Raw genomic sequence first — 20704 nt, forward strand, 5'->3', positions numbered from 1 at the left:
AATCAGATTGACTGACGACCTGAAGCATGTTCTTCTTCTTCTTCTGGTTCCTATCCGTTTCGGATGTTGGAAATCATATTGGCAATCATGACCTTGCTCGCTGCGGCTCGAAACAGCTCCGTTGAGGTTTTCTTAAACCATGTTCTTAAATTCCGCAGCCATGATATTCTTCTTCTACCGGGTCCTCGCTTACCTTTGACTTTACCTTGCAATATAGACTGCAGCAGGGAGTAACGGTGCTGATTTCTCATAACGTGTCCCAGATATTGCAATTTTATGCGTTTGATCGTAAACACAATCTCTGGTTCCTTCTTCATTTTTTCTAGAACTTCCTTGTTCGTGATCCTTGCTGTCCATGATATTCTCAGCATTCTTCTATAAAGCCACATCTCAAATGCTTCAAGTTTTTTAATAGTGGTGTCTGTAAGCGTCCATGCCTCCGCCCCGTACAACAACACAGAGAAAACATAGCATCTCAAATGTCTCATTTTTGTATGTAGGGATATGTTGTGACTTTTGAAGATGGCGCTCATTTTGTTAAAGACCGTTCTTGCCTTTCCTATGCGGCACTTTATTTCCTGTACATTGCTCCACTGTTCGTTTATAATAGTTCCCAGGTAACAATACTGTTTTACTCGCTCTATCTGCGTCCCATTAATGTAAAGATGAGCCCCATTTATATTCTCCTTGCTGATAATCATTTGTTTCGTTTTGTGGGTATTAATGTTTAGTCCGTACTGTTGACTGTACTCGTTTATTCTGTCCATTAGCTTCTGAAGTCCCTCTAAACTATCTGCTATCACCATGGTGTCGTCGGCATATCTAACATTGTTTACTCTTTCACCATTTAGAAGGATGCCTTCGTCTATTCCGTAAAGAGCCTCGTTAAAAATTTTCTCTGAGTACATATTAAATATCAACGGCGATACATCCCTGTCTAACTCCACGTAGTATTTTTATGTGATCTGTTTCTTCTCCGTTAATTTTCATGTATGCGGTCTGATTCCAGTATAGTTCTGAAATTATTCTGAGGTCTTTGTCATCCAGGTCTGCTTCTTTTAAAATGTTTATCATCTTTTGATGTTGAACTCTGTCAAATGCCTTTTCATAGTCGATCAAGCACGCGTATACGTCACAGTTAATGTCCCTGCATCTTTGAATCAGTACCTGTACTCCGAAAAGTGCCTCTCTGGTACCCACTGCGTTAATGAAGCCGAACTGTCTGTCCGATATTTGTTCCTCGCACTTCTTATAAATTCTTCCATGGATGACTCTAAGAAACAGTTTCAACATGTGGCTCATTAGGCTAATTGTTCGATATTCTTCGCACTTTTTAGCCTCCTGTTTTTTAGGTATCGCTATGAATTCTGATTCTAGCCATTTATCAGGGATGATTCCTGTATTGTATATTTTATTGAAGACAGCCGTGATCCAATTTATTCCTTCTTCCTCCAAGAGTTTTAAAAATTCAGCTTCGATATTATCAGGCCCTACAGCTTTCCTGCTTTTCATCCGTTTTATTGCTTCTTCTACCTCGGATTTAAGTATGTCCGGGCCCGTCATCCTCTCTGAAAATGGATGCCTATAATCCATTCTTTGATCTTGAAAAAGTGTCTCCAAATATATTCTCCATTTGTCTTTCATCTCTTGGGTGTCAATGATTAATTTTCCATTGGTGTCTATGAGTTTCATTTGTGTTCTCTTTTTAAAAGTACCCGTTATTTCTTTTACCTTTTTGTGTACATTAAAATTGTCATGCTTGGCTTGTAGTCTTTCTATTTCTTTACATTTCTCTACAGCTTCTTTTTCTTTAGCTTCTCTTATTTTTCTTCTGATGTAAGCCTGTATTTTTTTATATTGCGGAGACCTGCGTCCAGCGGTAGACGTATCCAGCTTGATGATGATGATTATATAATACCGTCGCCTTTGCCGCGCTACCACCCCTGCATTTACATATCACTTTCCCAACCCAATCCAACTTCGGATCCCATTCCTTTAAGAAGTTTGAAAAAGCCTTAAACCTCTCCCTCTTTTTTCTGTCATTCCACTTCCTAACTCAAGAGTAATTTAATTCAGGCGCGCGACTGGTAGCTAACAACTAAGCAATCCAATGAGGAAAATTTCTGATTTTTTGGATGATTCAAAATGATTTTTTTCCACAAAATATTTCTTGGAACGAGTTTCAATAGTGAATTATAAATGTGTTTGCGAATATATTGTAACGAAATAGCCCTCCATGTAACGGTTGCATCTCGAGATGATGATCTGTGTTCTGAATGTTCATAATCTATCAACCGGCAGACAGATCCGAGGCGCTAATGCAAGCGAAATAGAGGTGGACTATTCCAGATTATTCTAGTACATAATATCATATATATATATATATATATATATATATATATATATATATATATATATATATAGGCAGCGCTGATATTAGTTAGTTTATTTGATAAGATATTATCGTGCTCTAAACTTATGAATAAATATATTTACATGAATTAGAACAGCTCGTTTTATTAGTAAGATTCACCCTACAAGATTCAGTTGATTAAAAAAATGTCATTCCAGAAATATGAGTGTATTAAGTTTTGAATTTACTCAGATCTTTCTTTTTATTTTTGACTTTTATTCAGTTATTTGTGAATTAGTTAGTTTGGCTATTGTCATTTTTGTTAATATCTGCCATAAATGAATCTCAAACAGTATTGCCTCTTTAGGATGATGCAAGCAAGCAAGCAAGCAATTTAATTAAACCCAGCCTGTGAGAAATGTTCACCCCTAAGAATTACGTTCGGGTGTAACAATTCATTGGAGCGAGGTGTATTAACTCGAGTAAAAACAGGAGTCACTCCACCGCGCTCGAATGCTCCAGACCATCCCTTTCCCCCCTATAGCACTCTGATGCGCGATAGGGGCACAACTATCAGCCAAATGCTCTTCATGTGGAGATCCTGGGTAATAGAACCCCAACATGGTTTCCTAACCGAATTCAAAACTCAGGACAGCGCATTGTCGCTATATTCCTGTTATCTTAATGTGGCTTATCCGCGAACTAAAATTGCTTACTTGGGCCTCAAGTCTCCGCTCTGAGCTAGGCTCAGTTCGGCGACTTGGTGCTCAAGGGGTTGGGCCCTACATGCCCGAGTTTTTAGTGGTTTTTGTTAATATTTTTTTGTGGCTTGCGCCGGATTTTGTTAGTAGTTTTTTGATTTTTTTGGTGGCCGAAGCCGTTTTTTTTGTTGTTTTTTGGATTTTTTTTGTAGGATGCCTGAAACATAAAATCAGAATTAGTGCATATTTATATAATAAATTATCTACATAAAATTTACTGGGTCCACGCTGTACGTTGCGATTGTCCACAAGGGTTATGAGCTACGAACTATCTTCATTGTGCGTTGTTGTTGTTTTTTGAAGTGTTTTCTCTCTGGTGTTTTGTTTTCTCTCTGGTGTGATTGTTGATTTTCTCTCTAGTATTATGATTTTATTCTACTATTTGTTGTTTGGGTCTTTTGTGCTTCCATCTGTGGAAAGCGTCATACCTCAATATCTCTCGCAATATGTGGTTGGGGTGGTTCTCTATCTCCGCGAACTTTGTCCTAGCTTTTTCTTTCATTGTGTCGGTCACTCTGATTTGTTGTAGTTCTCTAAAGAGAAATCTTTCTGCTACGTATCTCGGTACGTTGACTGCTTCTCTTAGGCTGTTGTTATGTGCCGCTTGTATTTTCTTTTTTGATGTATTGCATATGTGTCCCCATGCGAGAGATGCATATGTTAGTATAGGAAGAATTATACAATTTATTAATCTTATTTTTGTTTTCAATCTAAGTTTGCTTTTTCTTCCTGCTAGGCCTCTTATTGATGCTCTTGCCATGTTGGCTTTTTGTACTGTAGCTTCTACATGTTTGCTAAATGTTAAGCCTTTGTCCATGATTACTCCGAGGTATTTTGCTTCACTTTTCCACTCGATAGGATTGTCTTGCACAGTTACCTGTTCTTCTGGTTGTTGGTGCCTCTTTTTGAAAAGTACAGCCTGTGTCTTTTCGGAGTTTATAGCGATTTTCCATTTTAAACTCCATTCTTCTATGTCATCTAGCGCTGTTTGTAAGTTGTTTACCGCTATGTCTACATTTCTGTGTTTGGCCGCTATCGCTGTGTCGTCGGCATAGAGGCTTAGTAGTGTACCTGGTGTTCTAGGTATGTCTGCTGTGTATATCGTATACAGTAGAGGTGACAGTACCGCTCCCTGTGGCACTCCAGCCTCCGGGTTCCCGAGTTCGGATAGGACTTGTCCTATCCGGACTCTGAAACTACGATTGCTTAAGTACGAAGAGATTAGTCTTGTCATTGCTCCGCTGTAGCCGTATCGTCTCATTTTGTAAATAAGTCCTTTATGCCAGACTCTGTCGAAAGCTTTGCTTACATCTAGGAAGACAGCTCCTGTGAATTGTTTGTCATTAAATCCAGCTGCTATGTACTCTGTTAATCTGAGTACTTGTAGCTCACTGGAGTGTTCTGATCTAAAACCGAATTGGGCTTCGGGTATTATATCTAATCTATCTGTTTCAGCTTGGAGTCTGACGAGTATTATTCTCTCTACAATCTTGCTGATTGCAGGTAGTAAGCTTATTGGCCTGTAGTTTTGCGGGAATGTGCTGTTTTTTCCGGGCTTTGGTAACATTATGACATGAGCCTCTTTCCATCTGTTTGGGAATTTCTTGAATCTTAGCATCGCGTTGATAATATTTGTTAGATATACTATGGCTCTCGCTGGTAAGTATTTTAGAGCCCTGTTCGTTATTTGATCAGGACCAGGTGCTTTTTTCGGCGAGCTATTTTTAATTAGCTCGTTTATCTCCTCCGGTGATGTAGGAGGGATGATTTCGTTCGGGTTTTCGGGTCTTCCTCTTTGTCTTTCGACTTCTTCTATGAAGTCGATGTCCTCATCTGGGTGGTAATTTAATGTACACTCTCTTTCGAGAGTACTCCTCATTACTTCTGCTTTTTCCTCTGTGGTGTAGACTATTCCGTTTTCTCCATGTAATGGAGGGATTTGCTTTCTGTCGTTTCTCAGTATTCTCTGGAGCCTCCAAATATTTTGCATATTTGGTCCTTGCTCCTCCATGTCTCTTATGTGGTTTTCCCAGCTTTCACTACGGTGTTGTTGTAGTGCTGTTTTGACCTCTCTGTTTAGCCTATTTGCTCTATTTTTGTCTGCCTGGTTCCTTGTCCTTCTCGCTGTCTGCTTTGCTCTGTTCTTTTCCCTTATTAAGTCTTTTATTGCTTGTGGTATATCCTTAAATCTTCCCGTGTGCATTTCTACTTCCTCTTCTGTAGTGCTGTTTCTGAGTGCTTGTTGGATGATGTTTTCCAACTCTAGGACTCTGTCTTCTATTTCTCGTGGGTTGTCTATCACTGGAACTATGTTAATTCCAGTGCTCACGAGTCTTTTAAAGTTTGTCCACTTTGTTTTCTTTTTAACTCTTTTGATTGTACTTTCTTCTTCCCACGTTCCTAGTTCTAATAGGATGGGGTTGTGGTCCGTTGTGCCTTCGTTTAATGTTTGTATTTCTGTTTGTAGTCCTAGGTTTCTTGCTACTACAATGTCTATGTGTGTAGGAAGTCCGTTTCCTGGGTAATGCGTTGGGTCTGTGGGGCCCATTGCCATAACGTCGTCATTATTTTCTATGTATATGTTTAGTAGTCTTCCGTTTCTGTTCGTAGCTCTGTCGTTCCAGTTTGGGGATCTTGCGTTTAGGTCTCCTATTATGATTGAGGGTTCGTTGTTTAGGAACATATTTAAGTCGTCTTCAATCAGTAGGTCTTGTGGTCTTACGTAGGCGGAGGTAATTCTGACTTCTCCTTGCCTCATTTGTACTCTTATTGTTGTTGCTTGCATAGTATTTAGTTGTGGTGTTAGAATTCTGATGTGACCTATGCCTTTTTTCACTAATATTGCTGTGCCACCTGATCTTGCTGTGTTGTCGTTCCTGTATATGTCGTAGCCTGGAAACTTGATGTTGATGTTGTTCGTGAGCTTTGTTTCCTGTATTGCCACGACGTCCATTTCATATCTATTGACCAGTTCGTCCAGTATATTCTGGTTGGTCCTTATGCCTCCTGGGTTCCAGGAGCCTATCCTCAAGTATCCCCTGTTTGCTTGCACTAGTTCAGTGCTAGCTTTATATCTGCAATCGCCTCGTGGACAATTCTAGTGACCAGTTCCTTAACTGAGTTCACTAGGCCGTCTTGCTGTTGTTTCGAGATCAAGATGGTGTTCTCGGTATTTTGCGCTTTTGCTGCCTGTGCGTAGGAAGGTCCGCTTGATGTTTGTTGCGGCCTTGTTTGCGGGGCTTGTTGTCTCTGTGGTTGTTTTCTTCCCCAGGTTGGGCATCTGGGGCATCCTCTGAAGTTTGCCGGGTGTTGACCCTGGCAGTTGGCACATTTTGCCTTTTGTTCTCGGGGCATTTGGCAGTTTCTTGTGGAGTGATTTTCTCCGCATCGTACGCATCGAGGTGTCTTAAAACACGCTCTCTGCGCGTGGTGGTACCCCTGGCAGTTGAAACACTGCGTGGGCCCAGTTGCTTTTCTGAGGTCTTCGATGTGAACCTTCATATGCATCAGATTAGTAATGCGCCTGGCTTTTTCCACGTCCTCCTTCTCCAGTGTCAGCACAAACATTGGTAGATTTCTTTTATCACTCTTTCTGGAAATCATATTCTTTATTGATTCACATTCGATATCATACTCTTCTTTGAGAGTATTGAACATTTCTCTAACGTCTGTGTTTGGAGGTAGTCCTCTTAAAACCATTCTTGGTTTTATGTCTTCCTCTAGTGGGAAGGCAATCCACTGTATAGGTGTTTTTTGACTATACTCCTCTATGATTTTTACCATAGACCTATAATCTTCTGGATTTTTCGCTTGTATTAACGTTTCTCGTCCACTTCTCGATAGTCTATTCGACGTTATCACCTTCTTTTTCTGAGCAATGTCTAGTATTGCTCCTGTCTGGCTGACGCTCTGTAATTTAATTACAGGCGGCTTTGGTTTCCACGTTGGTTTATCTTGTTTCGTGGTTTGTTCTCCGTCGGTTTCCATTTCTTGTGCTTGGCATGGAGTCGGAGGGCGTGGTGTAGCGCGCGCATCTCTTTCCTGATGACACTCTAGTTCTGTTGCACTAGGGGTCGCTAGTGGAGGAAAGTCTTCCTTCACGGCCTTCTTCTTGCTGTTTTTGGGTTCTTCTGCTTGTTTTCCCTTTTTTGTATTTTCTATTGTTGTTTTTGTCTTTGGGATTGTTCCCGTGGACTTTTCTGCGGTTGCTTTTGTCTTTGGGATTGTTCCCGTAGACTTTTCCGGTTTTGACGCCTTTTTGGCTTGGGTTACCCAGGTATCTTCTTTGCTGCTCTCTTTTGAGACCGTTTCTGTTGTCTTCTTGGTTTCTTTATTTTCTTTTCCATTGCTTAGTTCTTGGAACTTTGAGTCAATGTGGCCAATTATTGTTTTTTGCGAGGTTACTATCGTATCCTGCAGTTCTTCAATTTTCTGTTTTAGTGCTGCTATTTCGGCGTCCTTTTCTTTCAATATCATCTTCATCTTTGCCAGTGCGGACTTTTCGTCCTCACTGCTCCTCTGTCTCATCCTTTTTGTAGTGGCTCGTTTTTCGAGTGGTACGTCGTCGTCAGTGGAGTACATTTCTTTTTCGCGGTTTCCCTCCGCGCGGTCTTTTGTTCGTTTTTTCTTGGTCTTGGGGCGTTTGAAGTCCCCTTCGTGTATGTCCTCGGTGGGGAGATTTTCAAAGATCTCGTAATTTGTGTCCTGGTCTTCTAGGAGGGCATCATAGATATTATAGTTGAGTTTATACCTCGAACTATAACCATTGGGGCTTGGAGTGGCCTTTCGGCAGGGTGGGGATCGTGACCGATCCATAATCGCGTGGGGTGGAAGTCCTAATCTTTGGAGGAAAGCTTATTTTTTTGACCGTCTGACCCGTTGTCAGCACGGCTTCTGGGTGCCACCCAGTACCTTTACTCGGAAGTTCACGCTCTAGGCAGAACTAGAGTGGGATCCGCTTGAATTTCTTACCTCCCTGACCTTGGGGCCGTGTCTGCCAGGTGTAATTTCTAAAATATTACACCTCACAGTGTCATCCCAATCGTAGTACAGGAAGTATCCCGACGGGCTAAGCCCGTTTACTTTTTCACTTGCCTATGCCTTGATTTTGGCCTCCGTGAAGATTCGATTAATACAAATCTCCCCGGTTCAGCTTTGTCTCGGCATAGGCTTTTGCCTCTAGTGGCCTCGGCCGCGGCTAACGCAAGTCTCCGCTCTGCCGTGCTTATATTCACGGCACAGACTGATAAGTCCGGCTTCGACTCAACGCTGCAGCTCCTCGGCGGTCTTCAGGTGTCGCTTCTACTGCACGTCCGTACTGTTCAGCGGCTGACGCTGAACTTTTAGGATGATATAATGGCTTAAATTTGGTAAAAACTAGTGTTTGTAATCTATAAGATTTTTAGGAAAGTAATTTTTACAGCAGAACAAGGTTTTGGCTGAATGACTTGTTCCACCAGACACTCGATTTTTAATTTAATTTAATCAGATTTAAATTTTTTGTTTCAGGTTACTTGTCTCTAGCGAACTGCCGATTTTTTATTCTTGATGAAGCTGATGGTTTACTTAAACAAGGATATACGAATTTGATCGAACAACTACATAGACAAATGCCAAAGGTTACATCAGATGGCAAACGGTTACAGATGATTGTGTGCAGTGCCACGTTGCATGCGTTCGAAGTTAAGAAAATGGCTGTAAGTATTTTTCCATAAATGCTCTATTTTGCACATTTTCAATTTTACATTGACTCTTCTTCTTCTTGATGTGCCTATCCGTTACGAATGTTGGAGATCATCATGGCAATCTTTATCTTACCTGCAGCAGCGCGGAAAAGCTGCTCATATGTTGTATTGAACCAGATTCTGAGGTTCTTTAACCAAGATGTTCTTCTTCTTCCTGGACCTCGTTTTCCAAATATTTTTCCTTGTAGGATGGCTTGAAGGAGAGCATACAATGACTAACCGTAGCATATTTATTAAGAACTGACAGTGACGTAATGTTCTGACTACAGCTTCCAGTTATATTTCAATTCAGATATATGTTTTAGGTCTTTTTTTTCTCAAAAATATGTCTCCACTGTTTCAATATTTCGTATTATCACCACATCATCAGCGTACATGCTGTCACTTTTAAGGTACTATTATCGTGTAAAATTCTAAAAAATTGCACATTTTTCAACAATTTTTTTTGTATAATAATGTATAAATATAATATGTAATGTATAATGTATAATGTAAAAGTTTGATTGCCTATATGAGTGGCTCAGAGGCAAAGGTGACAAAGGTGAAAGTCACAAAGTGGAGTTTTTGTGATAAATCATTTCATAGTTAACTTTAAATAAAAATACAATTTTTATGCTAAAAAAAGTGTAACATTGTATTTTTTTTAAGGAAAAGCTAATGTCTTAAAACAACATTTAAGGAAAAATATCGCCCAAGTTTTATTATTCTAATTTCTGTGTTCAAAAAATATAGACACATTTGCCGTTACAAAAAAATATATTTCTAGAGTAACTTGTGTGTTAAGTTATGTTATGTTTAGACAAATTTGCCATAAAGAAAACTAAAACAAGTAAATTGCCCAAAACAAAAATTAAGATCAACAGAAAACAAATCTCCAACTTATTAGCTAAAAACATATTTTAGTGCGTATTTTTAATTTTCTTGTATAATTGCTTCTTCTAAGCCCCCATCTAATGCTTTGGAACTATCTTTCAATCCAGAATAAAAGCTGTGGAACTCAGTCGGAATAAACTGAAGTAGGTCCATTAAATCCTTTTTCTTTTCTTTTTTTATTAATCTCCCATTTGGAACAGAACATCGAGGTTGTGAATTACAGTAGATGATGATGGACGGCCTTTGGTTTTCTTGCTTAAATCAACTTTATGAAACAAACACATATCCTGTGCTGTATATTTTGCATAATTTTTTTTTTGGTTAATTTTTAAAATACCGTATCTGTATGATTTTAAACGTGAAAAATATTATTTTCATCTCCCTTTTGAACTGGATTAATTTCTTTTTTTTTTTTGGCCGATTGAATTATGGAAACCCAATCATCGGGATCAAAAATTCGATCATGGTGATTTCTTACCTTTTCAATCAACCCAAAATCTTGATCGCATGTATTAAAACTATGTCCAGATACAAAAAATCTTTATTCTATAACTTTGAGTGACGATTTACACTTTTGAAGGTAATTCTTCTTCTCATGGCGCTGTCTTCTTTCGAAGGTTGACTATCCAAATGGCAATTGTAGTTTTGGAAACTGCTGCGCGAAAGATTTCAGCTGATGAGCGGTCGAACCATCTCCTCAGGTCTTTCAGCCACGAGTTCTGGCGTCTTCCTACTGATCTTTTGCCCTGTATCTTTCCTTCCAGTATAACTTGAAGTAATTCGTATCTTTCGCCTCTCAACACATGACCCAAGTATTGCATTTTCCTCTCTTTGATTATTCTTAGTAATTCTTTCTGTTTACACATGCGACGAAGTACCTCAACATTAGTAACTCTTTGTACCCATGGAATTATCAACATTCGTCTGTATATATACATCTCAAAGGCATCTATTCTTTTTTCTATTTCAGAGTCCATTGTCCAACTCTCACAGCCATACAGTAAGACAGAAATAACGTAACATCTGATCATTCTAAGCAGCAGACTAAGATCTGATCTTGTAAAAAATATTTTCATGCTCATGAATACTTTCCTTGCTTGTTCGATTCTTGATAGGATATCTTTTTTGGGATTACACTGACTATTGATATTTGTTCCCAAATATTTTATGGAATTTACCTGTTCTATTATTTGACCCTTGGCATACACATGTACGTTTATTGGTGTCTTTGAAAATACTAAAATTTTAGTTTTGGAAACGTTTAGATGTAAACCGAACATTTCGCTGTGGTGAACTTCCGCATTTATTATATTTTGTAGTTCTTGTGCGTTGCTTGCTATTAAGACGGTATCATCAGCATATCGGATGTTGTCCATGCTGATTCTGCTAATCTTAATTCCGCCTTGGACCTCGTCTAATGCTTCTCTGAATATAGACTCCGAATACAAATTAAACAGTAGCGGTGATAAGACGCAACCCTGTCTCACTCCTCGTCGGATTTGTATATCTTCGGATGTTGTGCTATATTTCAATTGTTGTTGATTCTGTCCTTTGCAATCATCGCTATACAAAATCAGATATTCAGTTGGGTCAGGCCAGGTCAAGAAGGTTTATTAAACATGAAGCTATCTCTTAAGCTCCTTGGCATGCCACATTTTCAGGCCACACATACATGTGTCCTGTTTCTGTGACTTCGTCATGGATGCCCAGATTATATTATGTCCACAGTTGTCTCTTATAATACACTATACCTGTACTTAACTCAAGAGTAGGAAGCGTTTTTTGAAGATCAAAGACTAAAACTGATATTTTTTGATGTGATTCTTATTATATTTTGGTTTTTGTTTTCTTTAACTACTTCTGCTTTTCTTTGGTGTAATTCCAAATCAAATTTTGCATCCAGTTTACGCTCTTCTGGATAATTATTCCTATTATTATATTATTCTTCTTTTTGGATAATTAATCATTTAACGTAGTTATTTTGTACCTAAGTTCAAAAATTATTACACAATACCAAATTTTAGTCAGGTTACCAAGTAAGTTATGATATGGATTCATTTAAGTACAGTTGTGAAAAACTTACTGCATTCTTTTAAAATTTTAACTAAATATCATTAAAATAGAAAGTGTACAGTTTACGTACATAATCATAAGTTGAAGATTTGTTTTGAAATAGTGACGATAACTGTACCTAAAAAGTATATAAATTTTAACTTTGTGATAAATCACCTTAAACCTATTTTCTTTTTCACTTTTTATATTTTTTCTTGGACTTTAACCAGTACGTCTGCTTATTCTCAACTTTTCCCTGATATCTTCCAAGTATTTTAATTACATTGCCTCAAATAATCACGCCACCCTCAGCTTACATTTATTTGTATATTTATAGGAAAAATTGATGTATTTTCCTACATGGGTCGATTTGAAAGGAGAAGATGCGGTTCCAGAAACAGTTCATCACGTTGTAGTAACTGTAGATCCCCAAAAGGATAAGTCGTGGGGTACTTTAAGAAGACACATTAATACAGACGGGGTGCACAACGAAGATAACGTTAGGCCCGGCAATAATAGTCCCGAAACATTGAGCGAAGCAGTCAAATTATTAAAAGGTATGTAGATCATTAAAAAAAAATGTTTTAGTAAAATGTATATACATTAAAAAAACGCATTTTACTTATGAAGTTCAGAAAATATTCATATAATATATGAATATATATTTATCGTGTATACTTCACTATACACACAGCAGAAGAGTTATTAATAATTAGCCCCAATCCATTTTTTTAATAATTTTAGTTTAGCTTCATCGCTTACTGTGAGGGTCTTTGTGAACATTGTACTATTCGCATTATTATTTTCTTCATTTTTTGTGATTATTTTTCTACGTCTCCATATCATCGGGGTAGGCAAGGTAGGTGCCGCATAACCTTTTCAAATGTACAATAATAAATTATTTATTATTATAAATTACTTATTTCAAAATTGTGATTTATAAATTTTGACATAATACCTAATAGTAGCAGTTGAGAGGCGCTTCAAATTTTCGCCTTAAGAATAAAACGTCTATCTGTCTCTCTGTCTTACGCTTACACAGGAGCAACACGGCTAGTCAGTGATTTTATCATTTTCATAGGCGATGAATTCGGCGGGCTTCGGGCTATGAATATTTTAAACGATTAATCTGCAGTTTGATTGAAACGCTTTTTTCAAGGCACCAAAATCAAGAAAGATTAGAAATTATTGTAATGGGCCTTCCTTTGCCAAATTTACAAATTTTATCCACAGATAAGAAGGATAATCGACCATTTTCGAGATCGTTTAAAACGATATGGTATAAAAACCATAAAAATGCGGTAGTAATTTTAGAAATTCACTTTTTTGTTGGGCTTATCTCCTGCTTTCAAATTTGATGCAAATTTGCATGTCTGCAAATAATCGGTAATAAAAGGTCTATTGCGGGACAAAATATGAAATATTTAGTTAAATTTTCAGGGCATTCTACGATACTTTTTCTTCGTCGAAAATGGGGAATTTGTATTAGCGATTTTTCTACGCCACTGGATTTAGAGTGGCTTCAAACAGCTATGACGAAAATTTCATTAAGATATATTTATTAATAACAAACTTATGACAACTTAAAATTTTAAAACTCACTAAGAAAAAAACACTCTGTATTAACGTTAAAAAAACACTCTGTATTAACAGAAACATGGAAACATAATTTTAGTTTAAATTCTAGTTGCCTCTACCAATTCACCATCTAATTGGATACATTTGTCGTAGCGTTTATGAATATTTCTAATTACATTTCTTAGTTGTTGGGGAGTAATTTCTGCACATGCCTGTCGAATTCTTGCACGAAGTTCGTTTACGTCTCTTGCACGGGTTTGGTAAACTTTTTTTTTGATAACTCCCCAGAGAAAGAAGTCTAAAATTGTGAGATCTGGGTGGCCAATCTATCAACGGACTACCCCGGCCTATCGGAAAATTTTCATTTAGCCATTGCTTCACGGTTCTGGCGTAATGAACAGAACAACCATCTAACTGGATATACAAATTTAATCGTTCATGAATTGGGAGCTCATGAATAGCATCCCACAAGTCGGTGTTTAAAAATTCTAAAAAGTTCTGTGAGTTCAAGTTTTCTTCAAAAAAGAAAGGACCAATAACTCGCTCGTTCACTATACCACACCAGACATTTATTTTTTGAGAATACTGGCTTTTACAGTTTATTAGCCAATGGGGATTATCTGCTGTCCAATAGCGATAATTCTGTGGTGATACTACTCCATTTGTAGTGAAACTGGCTTCGTCGGTAAACAACACGTTTTTTAGAAAATTTATATTGTTTAAATATTCCCCTTAGGCCCATAAACAATATTCTAAGCGTTTTGCTTCGTCGTCTTCTTGTAATGTGTGTAAGAATTTTAGTTTGAAAGGTTTAATATTATTTACCTTAAGACATCGTCGAATACTCTCTCGAGGCACATTCAAATATAAACTGGCATTTCTTAAACTGGCATTAGGGCTATTTCTGAAATGATCTAAAATGATTTGATCATTTCCTCTTCTTCTTTGTAACGGGTTATTTTTTAAAATTAGTTTTTATACTGCACCATATTCATTAAATATTCTATTTATTTTGTTTACCGTACCGCAGCTCATATTAGGACGATCCACATGTCTGTCATTAAATATTGTACAAACTTCCCTGGCACTTCTATCGTTATCTCCCAAAAGACGTATAATTTCAATTTTTTCTCTCAAACTTAATCTTGCAGCCATGACACAAAATATTAAAAGAATTTGAAGTAAATATTGTTGCAGATATTATAAATAAATTTATGCTAGCACTGAAATGTATGTAGCATGTAAAATTAATAATAATGTAAGTGCGTTACTTGCATTAAATTTTTATGCTATTTTAAACATTTTTTTGTCTAGTAGTGGTTTATTATTAAAATTATTTGAAAAATAATTAGTTTTATGTCGGTCAGATGGCCAAGCGGGCTGGGCGGCCGGTTCTCATTCGCTTCACTGTGAGTGGTTCAGTGGTTCGATTCCCAGCTCGGTGTACAGAAAACAAAAAGGCTAACGCAGCAGTTTAAAATTCTAAATGAATCTGCGGCTTAGACTAGAATATGCTGGTGTCTGATCGGCCTATGGTGGAGCAGTACGGCAAGAGATAAGGGCTTGCGGCTCAGTGATACTCCTCCATAGATCCCTACCGGAAGGGCGAGGCGCCTAAATACCGGTATATATATATATATATATGTATTGTGACGATTATGGTTTATAGAAAATAATTTATAAGTTATATACTACATAATATTAGATATTTGGTTGTTTTAAATAAGTTATATACTAGAGAATTTAATAAAAATATATTTATGTGAGGGCATTTTTAATAAATTAGTATATTATAAAATAATATTGTAAAAAGTTGTATTTTAATATTGTAAATATATATAAGTGAGCCATGTGCTTAGGCAACCAAAAATACTCTCGGAGATTGACAGATATTTATACTCTGAAGTGACGTTTAAGAATATTTACGAATATAAAGTGGGTTATAATAATATATTGTTTGAAATGTGTATTTTATTAAATTAGAATGTTAAGTTACTAATTTAATTATATATTCTGATCTGAAAAGCCTAAATGTAAACAAAATTATTAATAGAAAAGAATGGAATTCTCTGGATCTCCGGAGATGGCCATGTTTGCGAAATGGTTTGTTCCAGAAAATTCATACAAGTATGAAATAGAACAAATTGGAACAGGATCTCTTACGAGATGGTTCTAGAATGTCCAAAAGATATAAATACCCGTGATTTGGATTCAAGATGGCAGTTTTTGAAAGTTTTTAGTCAGAAAAGTTTTAGATAGTGCAGTCAGAAGAGTTTTAAGAGTTTTTAGAAGTTTTTAGTCAGAAGTCAAGCAGTTTATTATGAAAGTTAGTTGGAGTCAGTGAATCAAGTACAAATAGTCAAAATGTTTAATATAGTGAGTTAAATGAAGATTAAAAATTATGCATATAATTTAATGCACATTTATAATTATACACAAATAATTATTGAAGATAAAAAAAAGGTATATTGGAAGAAATTAAATTATATTATGGTTGGAGATTAATATAAATCAACTTATAATAATTGGATATTGGTATATTGAAAAGAAGAATAAATATAAATGCTGTTTGCTGGTTTGGTTGGTGGTGTATACATGCTGGTGAAGAAAACTATATCTTAAATTGGTAGAAGCTGATAATTGAAAAAAGTAATTTCACAAAAAACAAGGATAACTGAAGTAGGAAGACATTCAGTGGTGATTAGAATCTATATACTTAGTGGAAAACAGTTCATTTAGGCATTCAGTGAAAGAAAGGTACAAAATTTTGTTAATATAATTTAGTTAGTGTCATAACAATTTCAATTTTGAAGATAGTTTGTTTAAATTTTAGATTGTCTATAGAATTTAATTAGTTTTATAAGAATATCAGGTTAAAGATAGTTTATTTTAAATTTACATTGACTAGGTTAGATATATATGTGTGTTTCATAATAGTTATAATAAAGAAAATTTAAAAAAGTACTTACAAGCTAATTCTTTGAGAACCGCGATAAAAACCCTATATATTATATTATTAAAAATACTCATTGCTCATCATTCAAACAAAAAACACATCATAACAGTATATATATATATATATATATATATATATATATATATATATATATATATATATATATATTAGTTTTATGGTTATCTGTTTCCATGTTTCTGTTAATACAGAGTGTTTTTTCTTAGTGAGTTTTAAAATTTTAAGTTGTCATAAGTTTGTTATTAATAAATATATCTTAATGAAATTTTTGTCATAGCTATTTGAAGCCACTCTAAATCCAGTGGCGTAGAGATTTTTTTAATAAAAAAATCGCTAATACAAATTTTCCATTTTCAACGAAGAAAAAGTATCGTAGACTGCCCTGAAAATTTAACTAAATATTTCATATTTTGTCCCGCAATACACCTTTTATTACATGACATTAAAAAAAAATTGGTTAAAATCGCATTTGTCGCATGTCGCCTACCCGCATACTGAGGTCACGAGCCGCCACTGATTTAAGCGTATATCGTATTTAAAGTGATCTTTCCCATTTGAATTCTAATTTTGTCTGTTAAACACACTTACAAATATGTAAGCAAGTTCTACTTCTTTTAATCTTTAATATATTTTCTTGTTTCTGTCAAAATACCATAAAACGATAAATGGTTTCAGGTGAATACTGCATTCGAGCCATAGACAAACATAACATGGACCGAGCTATTATTTTCTGTCGTACAAAACTGGACTGCGATAATTTGGAAAAGTACATGAAGATGATCGATAGAAATCGCTACTCCTGTGTGTGCTTACACGGTGATAGAAGACCTAACGAGAGAAAAGCCAATTTGGAAACGTTCAAAAACAACAAAGTAAAATTTTTGATTTGTACTGATGTCGCAGCTAGAGGACTTGATATAACTGGCCTACCATTTAGTAAGTATTAAGTATTAAAAAAGTTTACTTGTTCACTCAAAGTTTTATTCATTTACTAATAATCTCAATTATTTAATGTTATTTAAGTATTATAGTAAATTTTAGGTAATATTCAGTAACCTTAATATTAACTCTTTCAACCAACAGTTTTCGATTAAGAGCGTAGACGCAAAATTTCGGGCCAATGCTTTTTAAATGCAATAATTTTTTTCGAATCCTGAGAAATCTAATAAGTATTTTTGAAAAATTTAAACGCAGAATGAAAGATTGCATTATTACCGAAGGCCGAAAATCCATGAAAACTTCTATAATGTTTATTTTAATAAGTTACATGGCTGAAAAGACGAAAAAATTGCGTGTGATTTTTAATTTCAAATATCTCATTCAAAAAAACTTTTTGTTTATTCTAAGGCACTTTCGGCCCTCGGTAATAATGTAATCTTTCATGTTGCCTTTAAATTTTTCAAAAATATTGATTAGTTTTTTCAGGATTCGAAAAAAAATGAATGCATTTAAAAAGCATTGCCCCGAAATTTTGCGTCTACGCTCTTACATTCGCTATCTTTGTCATACAACGCACTTAGTCGGACATAATGTGGTAACAAGGCTACTAAATATTTGACACGGCTTCAGGAATAATTTGAGTTGTATTTATGGATAGTCCAAGTATTTTAAGTCAATAAAGTTCAAATAAAAGTATTATTTTAAGAGTTTGTTTCCTTAACCGTAAGTACGAGTTTAGCAATATTTTGAGTGAATTATTAAATTTTAACTTCACAGTATAATAAAGATGATTGTTAAGGGAACCATTTCTTTGATTTTGACGAACGTGCGCGGCGTTCGACTGACTGTGAGTTATACGTCGCTCACTGTTCTAACAAACCATACGGTTTGTTAGAACCGGTCTTAATACTTAATACAGAAGGTGCTTAATACAGAAGGTGCTTTTAAATTAACAGTCGGAGAAAGATTATTTCAAAACGAGGAAAAATTTCGAGAATATTTTAGACTTTCCAGGGATTTGTACTAGATCCACTAGTCTTTCATCTTCCTCGGGAGAAAATTTAGTAGACATCACTTAATTATTACAATAATAATAACTATATAAAAATACAATTATAATTTCGGTATGGATGTGTACGCTGTGAGCTCAGCTGAACGTTTGCGTCCAAATCAAATCGCAGTTGATTCCAGCGCACACCGTCGACGTACACGGCTATCGGTCTGCAGTGCGCGCAGCTCAGCAAAACCTAACAAACCATTCTCACAGAGAACCATTTCCTTGATTTTAACGAACGTGCGCGGCGTTCGACTGACTGTGAGTTATTCGTCGCTCACTGTTCTAACAAACCATAGCTTTAAAAATAAACTTATATAAAATTGTTTGTCTATTTATATGCAAGAGAGTGGTTACATAGGATTCTAGAAAATACATAGTAGATAGGCACATGGAAAGTAAAATAAAAACTAAATTATAAGATATTTATGTTAATTGTAATAAATATTCTCTGCAATAAGATCCTATTAATCATAACTAAAAATAATAACTTATCATTATTGGATTATTTAAAATGTGTTTCCTGGATTGTTTTATAAATGTCTTATCACCCTAAGAAATTACATATAAATGAGTGTTTACAAGAGATAAAGAAAAACATCTGTGCTTGAATTGGTTGGGTGTCGGTGAAGTTCTGGGAAAACGTGTGAACTTGTCGACTCTTTCATCAGCTTTATTACCGAAATTTTTCGAAACCAATACAACAAATTTGCGGATACAACTTAATAGGAATATAAAGGCAATTTTAAAATTATTTTGAAATATACCAGGGGTCTTAATAAAGTGTGACGTATCAAACGTATGTTTATTTTTATGGAACGTCCAGTATTTTATTGTATTGTATATATATATATATATATATATATATATATATATATATATATATATATATATATATTTAGGGATTCTACAGTATTCACTGCCTTCCCTCGCTCAACCGTTTCCATCTCTCTCTGTTGTTCCATTCTCCATCGTTTAGTCCTCTCTTACTCTTACTCATGGCGTCGTCTACTTCGTTCCTCCAGGATTTTCGGGGTCGTCCTCTTTTCCTCCTTCCTATGGGGCTCTATTCGGTTATTCTTTTTATCCATCTGCTGTCGCTAGTTCTTCTTACATGTCCATACCACTTTAGTCTTTTTTGTTCTATATATGTTAGTATGTCTGTTTCTATTGATGTTCTTTGCTTTATTTCGTCATTACTTCTCTTATCCATTCTTGTTACTCTGCAGCATCTTCGCAGGCATTCCATCTCTGTTGCTACTATCTTACTGCTGGTTTTCTTGTTTATGATCCAATTTTCAGCCCCATATGTCATAATACTTCGCACTAATGTTTTATAAATCTGCGTTTTTGTCTTCATATTTAGGTGTCTATCCCACCATACTGAGTTAAGTTGTCGGATTGCTGTTCTTGTTTGTCCTAATCTTTGTGTAATTTCTTCCTCTGTTGTTGCCTTTTTCGTGATTATAAACCCCAGGTATTTGAATTTATCCTTTCCTTTGATTGTTACGTTGTCATCAATCTGTAGATCTTCTATGTCTTCTTCACTTGTAGATAGGTACTCTGTTTTCTCGAACTTAATATCTAGGCCAGCCTTGGTATATTCTTCTTGTAGTTTCTTCATCATGTAGCTGAGGTCGTCTTGGTCTTGTGCAATCACTACTTGATCGTCTGCAAAACTTAACGTATATAGCTATTCGTTCCGTACCGGTACTCCCATGCCTTCGCATTTTCTTTTCCATGTATTTTTTATACCTTAATGTAATTCCCGACATATTTCATAATAGGAAGATCGAGCATAAAAAATTAATAATTAAAATCCGAAACCAATGACTTTAGCCAAACAATATTTTAATTGTGGGTACTAGCTTAATAATAGAAAATACCGACGTATTTAAAGTTATCTGAAAATACAGAGGGTGTCCGAAAAGAGGCAATTATTTCACCCTTAAGTTTTGTTTTTTTATTTATATTCAATTTTTTAATATTTTGTCCTTAATTAGAATACTTTGTATATTAACGTATGACTATATTTTAATTATTTTATCGTTCAAACAATATTTAGGATATCTTAAGTGTACCAACGTGTTTCAACATTATTGACAATTATTATTTTGAAATGCTATAATTTTTTCTAAAATTTTTCATATTTTCACGAAATTTTGAGTAGGCTTTTGTCAATTAATACAAATGCTAAGATTTTATACCCAATGAGCTGGCATTATACAATTATGTAATAACATACAAATAAAATATTATTAGTATTGTTATAGATACAAAATGTTAAAATAGAAAACAAAATATATAAATACTCAACCTTACTTTTCGTCAATTATTTCGTGTATTAATAGAGGAAGATATTGTTAAAATAAAATT

At 35.5% G+C, this 20704-nt stretch overlaps 1 protein-coding gene across 1 annotated transcript in view; it reads left to right on the plus strand.

Moving 5' to 3' along the window:
- The window catches only part of Ddx1 (ATP-dependent RNA helicase Ddx1), a 30391-nt gene that overhangs the window by 6897 nt on the left and 2790 nt on the right, over nucleotides 1-20704 (plus strand). The window contains exons 8-10 of the mRNA XM_072531618.1: nucleotides 8623-8810; nucleotides 12121-12340; nucleotides 17011-17271. Coding sequence (XP_072387719.1) covers nucleotides 8623-8810; nucleotides 12121-12340; nucleotides 17011-17271 — 669 coding nt within the window. The remainder of the gene's footprint in view (nucleotides 1-8622; nucleotides 8811-12120; nucleotides 12341-17010; nucleotides 17272-20704) is intronic.

This window comes from Diabrotica undecimpunctata, chromosome 5 (assembly GCF_040954645.1).
Source record: "Diabrotica undecimpunctata isolate CICGRU chromosome 5, icDiaUnde3, whole genome shotgun sequence".
NCBI classification, from domain to species: Eukaryota; Metazoa; Arthropoda; class Insecta; order Coleoptera; family Chrysomelidae; genus Diabrotica; species Diabrotica undecimpunctata.